We start from the raw sequence: 13,052 nt of genomic DNA on the forward strand, positions 1-13,052 counted from the left end.
ACTGAGGACAGTGTGATTTAAGTCTGGGGGAGGATTTCATCCCATTCTAACCACTTTTCTTTCATGAGTCTTGCATTATCTACACTTTTTGCATTTTCCTTAAAGTTTTTCAAAATCGGTTTTCAAAACAAAATACGTTGTAAAGGGAATGGTGAACATGAATCAATGATAGTTGACTGTGTGCTTTTAGACTGTTCCTAGTGACATGCTCATTCATGATTTAGGACTAGATTAGGCGGTAGCTAAGCACATTTGAAACGAAGTACCCCAGAGGAATTTGAATGATTTCGATTTAGATGAAGGAATACACTAGCTCTGTTTTATTTGGATTTAATTTGGACTTAACTTTCTCATTGAAGCATTAGACCAGGGAAACGAATCATACATTCAGGACTCCTTTATCCTTTTATCACTCTCAGTTGATCCTGAATGGCTAGTTCATCTTTAGCTAGTTCCCCACCTTAACTAGTCCTCTTTCAAACCACATGCAGTCTTGTTTTCTATTGTCTTATATGCAGATAAGTGCAAAAAAGTTGGAGAGAAAGAGGAACAACACAGTTTTCAGTCACCAAGGACAGAGACCTGCGATTTGCCGGAAGGATTCAACACAAGAGGAAGCTCAGTTTGCCTTAGAAAAAACTCAAATTTTGGTACAATTTCGCCCTCTAGTCTCTCTCTCTTTAAAAGGCATTTCCTTTTCAAAAAAAAAAAAATCCGAAAATAAGAAAAGAAGGAAATAAAAGCCTTAGAGAGTCTAGAGAGGTCGAATTTTAAGTCCCTAGGCAACTGGAATCTGATTTTATGGAGTTTTGGAGATCATTTTCTGATTCCCGGAAAGAATCTAAGTCTGGGGGAATAGCTGTTCACAACAAAGGAGGAAGGATTATGCAACAACATTTGGCAAGAAGAAGTGACTGAAAATTGCGGTCATCAACAGGTCCTCATCTCTCTTGCGGTTTTGCATATTATCTTGCATCCTCCAGATCTTCAGGTAACCCGAAACACTCTAACTCCACCATTTAAACAGCCCTTTAATGCCAAACGCCGTCTACCCTGGATGATGTCTTTAATGAGAACTCACTATTGAACTTAATGAATGTAGAGAGCTAGTTGACTGGAATCAAGATTTAGATTGTTTAAGTTTTGCATGACGGAAAAAGTGGACTAGTATTTTTTGTGCATTGGTGAGAATTTTCTAGACAAAGTTGTGGATTGATGCACTATCTTTGGTCCTAGTTTAGGAGTTCATGTCATTGAGATTTGTGCATTTCCTATTTTTGTTTTCACATAACCAGTTTAGGCTTTTGCTTTGTTTGAGGACAAACAAAGGTTTAAGTTTGAGCTGAAAATCTGGTCTTCAACCTATTTTGTTAAGTTTTTCCTTTAGTTTTCTGAAAAAAGTCTTGAAACTACAAATACTAGAAAAACATAATAAAAACACTTCAAAGCAATAAAAAACATAAGAAAATTATTTCAAAATGATCCATAAAAGTGATCAAAATACGGTGTTATCACTGAGATGGACAGCTTTTTATGGGCTAAGCAGTGACTAAGAGGAAGACGTATATCTACGATCTAATTCGAAACTGACTACTCAGATTTGGTGGAGATGATTGAGAATCTGGAGGACTGGCCGGATTTTTATTCTGAATGACATTTTTCCCCTCTTAGAGACTGTTTTTATAATTTCCACATAGTTCATATTCCTCATGCATTAAATGTCTGAGCTGACTCTCTTGCAAAAGAGGCTCAAGCACGTTGTATTCTTTTTTCCCATATAGATCAGACTAAATTGGTAGGGTTAGTTCTGCAATGGATAAGATATTATATATCTATTAAAAAGACCTGTTAAAATGATTATATGATACCTGTATATTATCAAAATTTGATATAAAAAGTGGATTCTGACATATTCAAATAGCCAAAAATATATATATATATATATATTTATTTTTTTTTCTTTTTACGACAAACACTTTCATTGATATTGAATTGGGATTACAAAATTATACAAAATTTTCGAAAACAAATTATTACATAAGCAGATATATGCTCCATATGGTGAAAAAGATACAATAAAAGAAGTGATTGTGACGATGCTTTCCGTAGATAAGTCTTACTCGCTAACGAAATGAAATTCGTTATTTCCTTCTTCGTACACTATCTGGATCTAAAGCGAATTGTGTGCGTAGGTAGCATCTGTTGGCTAAACCTTTGAATTGCACACTGCATGAAAAAACCCAATGCTTTCGATATTAGTTCTGAAACTTCGACAATCTGATACCAACGCTTCCGTATCAGAATCCTTTGAAATATTTTGAATTCTTTGTTCTCTCGATTAGATATATAGAAAACTTTCTTCCTTCTTCTAACAAAATGGTTCCAATGATTCCCGGATCAAAAACCCAAGTGAAACCTCCATACCACAAGGTAAGAGGACAATCACCGGTTGATAACCGGCCTTTACGCCGGCAGAGAGAAAACTCACCGGAAATAAATACTCTACTAAGAGAGACATTGAAATTCCACTGAACCATTATTAGGATAAGCAAAGAAAGGAAGTGGTTACACTTACCAAAGAAACTGCCACAAACGAATTTGATAGAGCAAAATATGTAGATCCTTAACTGATTTTGAAATTCTACCATCCATGTCTGAATGGGAAACCAGGATGACAAATCCCAGTAAAATAGTATCGGTGATGTATGTACATTTACAATCACCACCACCATGAACCACCATAGGATCCAAAAAACTAAAGCCCAGATTTTCACAAACAAATTATTCCTATCAGACATCACCAGTGATTCCATCGACAGAAAGAGAAACTGATCTAGTCTGATACATAATTCTCTCTACCGATTGAAGGATATACTGTCTCTGATAGAAATTTATTGGAAGAAACGTATTTACAAACAAAAGGGAAACAGTCGGCGCCGGAGGCGACGCCAGCCTGAGAGAAGACAAGAAAAAATGCTTCGAACCGCTGAGTATGGGAAAAGGATCGCGAGAGAGAAAAGGAGAAAGGCATATATATATATATATATATATATATATATATATATATATATATATTAGACAACATTTAATCTGTCTTTTGGGCATTATGTATGGAATGTCATGTCCTTTAGTTTAGAAAATGCTCTTTCTGAATTTCAAAATATTATAAAATTTTATATCTTCTATAGTATATATAAATGATGTATTAAAATATTTATAATATAGTTATTAACATTTTAAACATTTATATATATTTTTTAAATAACCAAAAGACATGGATTAGTAGTATTTATTGAGGAACTATAACATTTATATCTATATCGATAGTAATAAGATTCTTAGGACACAATATTTATCGAGGAACTATAACATCTATATCTAGGTATATAGATTTTCAAATGAATTCTCAAATGAAATTAGCGATAAAACTCAATTACAACGATTTTTAAGATGTTTAATTATATATCAGATTTTTATCTAATATCAAAAAAAAGTAATCAACTATTGTTTTAGAGATTACAGAAAAAACTAGTATCATGGTCTAGTCAGTATACTAATATAGTCCAAGATGTTAACAAAAAAATCACAACGTTACAGTATCTAGTTATTTCATATCCTAATGCATTCATGATAGTAGAAAATGATGCTTCAAAAATAGGATATGGGAGAATCCTTAAACAAAATGGTCGGAATCTTTTCAAGAAAGAGTCACTATTCTGTTTTCATATGATAGACCTCGTGTTTTCAGCAGCTCTCTGCCTGATATGCCATACTCATTAGTAAGAACCATTACCGGGGTATCTTTCATTCGTGGACCAGCTATAGTATTTTCATACTTAGACATTATCAGAGCCCCCAATGACTTTTAATATGGCCAGCTTTGAAAATGAACCTCTAGTATTTAAGTGGCATGTATGCTTCAGACATGCTTTTCTAACTTCGTAGAACTCAGAGGTTCCCAGTTTATGGCCCAGCACCCTCCAATCACACCTCTCTGATCGACATTTTGTGACAGTGTAGTTTTTGGCATGCCTTTTGAATATGAAACAATCCACCTGCTTTGATGCATGGACGGCCATAGTGAGTTTAAAATGTTCCTTGTTCGTGAATCTTTTTCCAATCCAAATCTCACCATCCTCATTTGCCAAATAAAGAGCATCGTAGTTGAAAGATTTACTTTGCATATCATCAAACATTGGTTCGACATCTGCATAGCCATATAATTCTGTGATTGTTATCCATTTTTGCAATGTAGTATCTCCATTGTCACGCCTAACGACAACACCTGAACTGACACCTAAACTGCACGGTGGAGGGCCCACAAAATCAATATATCCATTCACACCGCCATTCATACCGCGATTGTGCAGTACACTAACTATGTTTAGTGGAGTCTCCATAAATATATCATAACCTTTATCAGGTCTCCCACAAACAGTTCTATTTCCACGATGGATTCTCGACAAAAACATTTGAAAGTTGGTATGAATTCCCTGTTTTACCTGTATACATTGAACTCCCTAAACTCCTGAATTCATCACTGCCATCATCAAAATTATCAAAGTAACCACTCAGATCATGGAAACCTTTCCCATATGGTAGTACATAATCATTCCAGTAGGCGTTATCGTAATCATCATCATCGTAATCATCATCATTATTTTTGATCATCATTATTCACAGGTTCCTTCGGTTCCTCGTCTCACCCTGCATCTGATTTCTGCGACAGTTTTACTCCTTACACTTCTGTATCAACCACAGAGCCACTTCCACCAGCTCTGTCAATCAGATTTCCAGTCAACTGAACCGGTTGTACACATTTGGAGATGTTCATAGAAGTTTTTATTTTCTCTGAGAATACGACCACTAAACTATCATCCAATGATCCACAATCTGTTTCATTATTGGGAACTCTCGCTGCCAAACAGGTCGATATGATGTTGGTTTTACCACTAGATTTTTCCCTTTCCCTTGCAATTTGGGATTCTATACTTTTCTTTGGATTCATAATCACAATTTCACTACCAACTAACTTCCTCAATGTCACAAATATATTCAGAGACTTATCTGACTTGTGGAGCGCACGAAAGAATTTGTATTTGTTTGTAACAATCTCACATGGACGACTTCCGTCTCTATTAAGCTCAGCTAGAGCATCATCAAGCCAGTAGGACATCTGGACAGCAACAACCCTCTCGTCTAATCCATATTCATACCTAATCAGATTTCTTAGCCCCTCTGCACCAGATAAACTTCTATAATTTATGCATCTTCCACGATGTAACATGTCGATTTTATGCATTAAATAGCGTATCCACTGACCTGCCATAAAAAGAATGTAAGCATCCACTGCCAATAAGCGAACACCACATCCAGAAAATTACAATAATGACATCAACAAAAATTTAAGGTGTATATGAAAGAAAATGAATTTCCGCTTCCCTTTTGCTAGAACATAGATGTATCACGATTCATTATCGCCCTTTCCGATTACGAAACTAGGTTTTAGATTTTCTTTCTTAATTTGGGTTTTCAGTGTAAATTATCCTATTAATTTCCCGTGAAATTAACAAGCCAAACAAAATTAAATTATTTATTACGATAGTTTTTGGAAGTTTGGACCAATTTGGTAATATTGGTTCTATTTCGTAGAAACTTGCAAACACGCGTGCGAGTTAAACTTCTTTCCGGTGTCTACACGCGCGAGTGGAATCGTTACCACGTGAAATGCGTAAAGAGCCCCATAGATTTTTGTGCCTATCTCTCTCTAAGAGACTTCCACATCTCTCTCTCTAAGGAATGAAGATATATTTTCCATTTTTGGAAATATGCCTCCACCAAAACTATGTAAAACCTAACAAAAACTTAAAACTACCATTTTTACAAATTACAAACTTAAAAATATCTCTTTTCTAAACAATCTGTTTTCTTTTTTAATTCTCTGAGGGGGTGTATGTTTTTTTTTTTTTTGTCGGCAACACATATCATTAAAACAATAAAACCCAGTGGGCAACAAAACAAGGTACACAATTTTTTAAGCGCAATTACAAACTCAAAACATGTCTAGAAACACGCGTGACTATATCAAGTAATAAGAAATTCACGTGTCTGTCGTTGAGTTTGCCTTCAATTCTTGCTGTTTCCAGCACCGTTCTCACCTCCGGCATCTCCCGCTTTGTCTCCAACGATTCCTAACTTTTACAGCAAATTGATTTGTACCTTGAGTCTTTCTTTTTGACGATCTTCAATTTCTGGATAGATTTTAGAATTTAAAACGCGCAAAACAGAGTAAATCACTTCTAAAATTTATTGAGATTTCGATTTTCAGAGAAGCTCAGCTGCCGTGAGATCCAATTTATTGATCTGAAATTTTAACCATTATTGTTCTAGGCAAGAGGAAAAATCAAGCGAAGATATTACTCCAAGTAAGAGATGAAATCTACAATAAATTTCAAAAGAAAAACCGATAATTCCAATAAAAGAAGTAAAACAGCCGGCGAAGAGATTGCAAAAGGTGGAGATCCAGATTTAGTCGGAAGAGAAAATCCAAAACTAAATTGAAAATTTATTATCCGATAAAAATGGAAAAGAAAACCGATTAATTGATCGGAATTTACAAAAAAAAATTAGAGAGAAAAAGTGTGCTCTTTCTCTTTCTCAAAGATAGAGATGAGAGAAGAGATTGAGGAAAAAAAACTCTTCCGGGTTTATGTATTATACCAACTCTGAGTTTTTTTAATTTTGTTTTTTTCGACTGAAACTGAATTATATTAAATATTCGAACTTACATAGTCTGTATATAGGCAATTAGCTAACCATAAAGGAGGGAAAATACAACTGGAATAAAAAGACGGGGGAAAAACATGTTTAGCTAGACAATGGACCACCTCATTGCAGTGTCTTTTGACGTTTTTGAACTCCACTCGGTTGAACTTATCACCCCATTGTTTAATTTCCCGACATAGATTATAGATTTCAAAATCTATTTCATGATGAGTGAGGTTTCTTGTGAGAGATTGGCAATCACCTTCAAATATAACCGACCGGAAGCCCATTACGAATGTGTTTTGAATGGCCACCAATAGAGCTTTACCTTCAGCTTCCAGAGGAGATGAGGATAACCCCAATCGAGCTAATCCATCCCGCTGAAGTTATCTTTGAAGCTTGGTCAAATGCCGCATCAACATTGCATTTTAGATAACCGGGAGGAGGACGTGACCAGTGCGTAGGAGAGAGATCTGTTCCGACAATAGTGGAATTTTGCAAAGTGTTCGATACCGAGGGGTAGGCAACATCTAACCATTCTTTAACTTCAGTATTTGCGAGGGAAACTTCCTTGGAAAGGTTTGGGATCTGCTTATTGAATATGAGACTATGCTGCACTGAGACGGGTACAGGGTCGGGAAACTAGGACGGGAACGGGGACGGAAACGGCAAATTAAAAATTTATAGATACGGGTACGGTATGGATACGTCAAATATATATGTATATAACAAAATAATACACATACATTTGAGCTAAATTTTTTTTTCTAATACTTCAAGAGAGTTTTATCATTTCCTAAATCCATAAATACTATACTACTAAGGGAAATAACCACTCTTGATCATTAATATATACTAGGAAAAATTTTATATTAATATAACCCTTCCCAAATTCCTAGAAACCTTAGAGAAACGTTTCCGAGCTGTCCCCAATCAGTACCCGTCCCCGAAACGTTTCGGAGACGTGAGACGTCTACAAACTGCCGTACCCGTGCTTCATAGATATGAGATTGTTTCTAGATTTCCAAATCCTCCATAGTATCCAAAAAGGCAGACATTTGTGGTGATCTGAGATTCCTTATGAAGCTTGAATATCAACCATATTTCTGATAATATCCACACAATCCAAGGAAGGTTGATAAAGACTCGTAGAAGGAAGATTAGCTAATCTCCATACCAATTTTGAAACAGGACATTCAAAGAAGAGATGATTGATGGTCTCCTCAACTCGACAACACCTTTGACACGTAGGGTCCATCCCAATGCCTCGAGTCCGAAGTCGTGAGGCTGTCCCAATGGCCTTTGATACTATCCTCCATAAAAAGTGTTTAAGCTTTGGTAAAATGGGGAGTTTCCAAATTTTGGACTTGAGGACAGGGTCACCATAAGGAGGAGACAAAGTAGATGCGCCTTGATCTTCTAATCTCAGAGCAAGATAATAACCAGACCGCACAGAGTATTCCCCATTTTTAGTGTAATGCCAAAAAACCTTGTCATTCTCTACTTGCTGGGAAAGAAAAAGAGATTTTGCAAGAGCTCTGTCTTCCACTTCAAGATGGTTGTCTATCACATTATCATTCCAACTCCTCATATTGAAAGTAGAACTGATAAGATCACTCACAAGCATAGGAGAAGAAGACAAACCTCTTGCCGGTCTTAGTGGGTCAGAAGGTATCCAATTATCAGAGAAAACCCTGATTTGTGATCCTGAACCCACATTGAATCTAACTCCTTTCTTAAGAAGTTTAAGACCAACAAAGATAGAAGACCAACCATAGGATTGGTTTTTCTGAAATTTTGCATTCAAATACTGTCCTCACGATAGTATTTCGCCTTGAACAGTCTTGCAAACAGTGTGTCCGGATATTTGAAGAGGCGCCAATCCTGTTTTGCTAAAAGGGCATCATTGAACTTCTCCAAGTCTCGGAACCCCAAACCTCCTTCTTTTTTGGGGAGTTGCATCTTTTTCCACGCCACCCAAGGTATTCCCCAAGTATCTTGATTTTTCTCCCTCCAAAACCTTGATAGAATGCTGGTAATTTCATTCACCACTGTTGTTGGGATTTTAAAACACGACATTGAATATACAGGCATCAACAGAGCCACTGATTTTAGCATTATCTCTTTCCCGGCAGGGGAGAGAAGTTTAGAGCTCCAAGAGGAAGTTCTCTTCTTCACCGCGTCAGTTATATATTTGAACATCTCTGACTTCTTTCTCCCAAATTGTTCAGGCAAACCTAAGTATTTTCCACCCCCACCTTGGTTCTGAATACCAAGAATGCCTTTTAACCTGATTTGTAGATTACCTGGAATCCGAGAACCAAAGGTAATCATTGATTTGTTGGCATTGATCAGCTGACCTGAGCAACGTTCATAGAGATAGAAGATTTCCTTCAGTGCCCGACAGTTCTTATTGTTCGCTTGCAAGAAGAAAAGTTAGTCATCCGCAAATAGAAGGTGTGTTAAAGGAGGAACTCCATTCCCAATCTTGATGCCTCGAATATTTCCAGACAGAGCTCTCGATTTGATCAAATGACTTAAGACATCGGCACAAAGAATAAATAAGTAAGGAGACAAAGGATCACCTTGTCTAATACCTCTTCCCGGAAAAATCATTCCCTGAGGATTTCCATTGATCAGAACTGAATAGCTGACTGATCTAACTGTTGCCATAATCCATTGGTTCCATTTGTCAGCAAAACCAAAAGCCTTCATTGTTGCCTCCAAAAAATCTCATTCAACACGATCATAAGCTTTGCTTATATCTGTTTTGACGGCCATATAAGTCTGAGAGACTCTTTTCCTTGACTTTAAGAAATGCATCAATTCGTTAGCTACTAACACATTGTCAGAAATCATACGTCCTGAAATGAAAGCAGCCTGTTCTTCTGATACAATTTGATTCAGAAAGCCCTTCAAGCGAAAAACCAACACCTTTGAGATGATTTTATACAAAACGTTACAAAGACCAATTGGTCTATATTCAGACAAAGATGTTGGTTTCTCAATCTTCGGGATCATACAGATATTTGTATGATTTATTCCTGGTTTCATCACACATGTACTAAAGAATCTTCGAACTTCACTGATAACATCTTCACCTACAATATCCCAGCATTCTTGATAGAACCTTGCTGTAAAACCATCCGGACCAGGCCTTTTATCAGCACCAATTGAACATACTGCATCGTGAATCTCTTGACTTGTGAACTCCCTGGTTAGTCGTTCATTAATCTCATCAGTAACCGATCGTTTAAAACCAGTAAAGATCGCTGGGTTGACCTGATGACCATTGCTTGTATAGATTCCTTTGAAATAAGCTTCTGCATGAATACCAATCTCCTTGTCCCCACAGAAAACATTACCATTGTCATCTTGAACACGGTGAATTCTATTCCTAGCAAATCTACCTTTAGTACAGGCTTGAAAATACTTGGTGTTTCTGTCACCATCTTTTAACCAAGAATTCCTACTTTTGAGCTTCCAATATGTCTCTTCTTCTCTATAAGCAGAAACCAACTGTTTTTGAATGACTGGAATAGATTGACGAAGGGGCCCTGCTGAGGTTAGAGCCTTTTCCAAGTCAATCTGGAGAGTATCGATCTTCTTAGCTGAGTTTAAGTTGTAATGACGCGATATAAAGCTATTGATCTTCTGCAGTCACGAATTTGATCTGTGATGGAAAAGTTCCACGGTAGATTCCTGGAGTTCCACCCTCGGGAAACATAATCCTTGAAGTCTTCTCTTTGCAGCTACCGTTTATCAAAATGAAATCTTTTATGTCTGCAGTTAGCAATAACAGCAACATGAGTTATAATTGGTCGATGGTCAGAGCCATAAAGACCAAGGAATTCAGCCTCTGAAGCAGGGAATTTAGAAAGCCATTGCGAGTTGACAACCACTCTGTCGAGACATTCTTTAACGGTATGAGTGTGACGCTTTGCAACCCAGGAAAACTTATCCCCTTTGTGTCTAAGATCCTGCAGGTCACATGAATGATACATATTTCAAAAATTCCGAAAACTCCATTCTTCACGGATCGGACCACCAATCTTCTCTTCATTTCCCAAAATCTCGTTAAAATCCCAAACTAGAATCCAAGGATCATCTCTTTGAGTTCCAATCCTTTCAATCCTCTCCCATAGTTCATGTCGGTGTTTCTGAACTGGGTGCCCATATACACAAGACAAATAAAACTTCACTCCATTGAAACTGACAAGCAAATCAATTAACTGAACATCTTCATAAAGACTTTGAACAGAAACATCATGCTTCCACCAAATAGACAAACCTCCACTTCGACCCAGAGGAGGGATGCATATGACACTAGGATAACCTGAAGAGACACCAACATCAGAACTATTCATAGTTTCTACAAGAAATAAAACATCTGGAGCAAACTTTCTACATAACTCTTTCAAACGTTGTTCAGTAAGCGATCCCCCCAAACCCCTACAGTTCCAGGAGCATATCTTCATGATGGAAACAATGGGGGTACCCCCCCCCCCCCCGCGCCTCTGTCTATTCTTGGGTTCACCGAGATTGAGTCCTGTGATTCAGTATCATCAGCAACTCTATTCTTGACCAAGCACAACTCCGCTTGATCAATCTGGTAAGGAGACCGCAGCATCTACTCAATCTCAAGTCTCTTCCGTTTGTTGAATCCTGAGTTTTCACGATTATCATCTTCTTGATTTGCCAGGAGTTCATCTTCACGGAACTTTCCTCTCTTGTATATGATTTCTCGGAGCCGTATTTCCTCAACACGGATCTCATGCCTTTCTTCATTCACATTTGGGGTTTGATCTGCAATAACAACAGACGGAACAGCATTGACAGGTAAATGAGCAGAGATACCAACATTTGTACCAGATGGTCTTGTAACCGAGACATATGTATCCACATTATCCTGAACCGGATCATCGTCCCCATGGTTGTCGTCTTCTCCATCTGAATTGGAGAAGTCATCACCTTCTTCCAGTTGAAAGTGGGAAATCTTTTTTCTCGTGAGACAGCAACCCGCATCGCTTGCAGAAGTTGCGCAGACGTTCGTTTTTGAATTTGAGAATGGTGTTGACACCAGTCTCGAACTGAAATTTCCTCTGGAATCGTAGAGGATTGTCGATGTGCCACAGAAATTTCACACGAACAAAGTCAACACGAGTGGAGTTCTCGTCGAAATCAACGCTTACCACCTCACCATAGAGACCACCGATGAAGGTGATAGTCGGATTAGATAGGAACTGCAAGGGAATTCCTCTGATTTGCATCCAAAAAGGAATAACCTTGGAAGCATCTTCAGGAATGTTTGGGGACCAACGATGCACAGTAACCATCCAATCGGCGAAAGACCAAGGAGATCGCCTGAGAACCATGTTCATTGATTCCTCAGAGTGAAACAGGAATTGGAGTTTGTTATGCCCAATGATTCGACCTGTTGTCGCTGTTTCCATGCCCCAGAGCCGTGGCATTTGAGAGATCATCGCACGCAAATTCTGCTTCTTTGGGTTGAGAGGGACCACCACAAGGGAGAATTGATTTGAAGCCACCGCATGATTTTGGATCACCGGAGGCAAAACCACCGGTTCGTCACTGATTCCTAGATTAATGTTTTGCATTCTTTGGCGGAGATTATCACTCATTGTTGTTGTTATGATCAGGGGATGGATGGAAAGGAAGAGGTTCCACCCCAATAAATAGAGATCTGGCCACGGCAGTTTTCGAATGTGGAGAAGTGATGGATGAGGGAAAAAACCGCAAGAGAATGTGGTCTGCATGCAGATCAACTAATCTAGAGAACGTGGGCCGCGGACAGAAACCGGCACGTCGAAACCTTACAAATCGGAAGGTCGTGGCCGGACAAATGCTCTCCAATGTGTTCAAAAAATAACTGTTGCCATCGATCGCATTTCGAATTGCCATTGGAGAGAGCAGAGCTATACGAATTATATATATATATATATATATATATATATATATATATTGCTATTATAATTATAATTTAATCATTGGCAAGGAAAAAAATGCCTGTCAATGGCGACCCGAAAAAATGGAATTGGTTTTGTAAAAGATAAACAAATGCAAATATTGGTTTGGTATAAGATGAACCGGTAATCACTTTTCCAAGAAAAAAAACAAAACCGAGAAATAGAATTTCAGGAATTATACGCTTTCTGCTTGAGTGCGAGGCCAAGATGCCATAAGTGAAAAAAAAATGGCTAAAAAGCCATAAGGAAAATTGTATATTATTTTTGATTTTCTTTTTAATATCGAAATCCTGTAAAATC

At 37.6% G+C, this 13,052-nt stretch overlaps 1 protein-coding gene across 1 annotated transcript; it reads right to left on the minus strand.

The window, feature by feature from the left end:
* Positions 1–11,395: 11,395 nt before the first annotated feature.
* Positions 11,396–12,407, minus strand: LOC112087247. Its single transcript, XM_024157278.1, has 2 exons — positions 11,813–12,407; positions 11,396–11,715 (listed from the first exon to the last, which is right to left on the minus strand). Exons 1-2 carry the CDS (start codon positions 12,405–12,407, stop codon positions 11,396–11,398), a joined length of 915 nt encoding a protein of 304 aa, XP_024013046.1.
* Between the last annotated feature and the right edge of the window lie 645 nt (positions 12,408–13,052).

This window comes from Eutrema salsugineum, unplaced genomic scaffold, assembly GCF_000478725.1.
Source record: "Eutrema salsugineum unplaced genomic scaffold, Eutsalg1_0 scaffold_18, whole genome shotgun sequence".
Classification (NCBI taxonomy): Eukaryota; Viridiplantae; Streptophyta; class Magnoliopsida; order Brassicales; family Brassicaceae; genus Eutrema; species Eutrema salsugineum.

Coding starts and splice junctions, on each gene's coding strand:
- LOC112087247 (XM_024157278.1), bottom strand. CDS start 12,407: ATGAGTGATAATCTCCGCCAAAGAATGCAAAACATTAATCTAGGAATC. Junction 11,716..11,812: donor TCTCAAATTCAAAAACGAAC/GTCTGCGCAACT, acceptor TCTCCAATTCAG/ATGGAGAAGACGACAACCAT.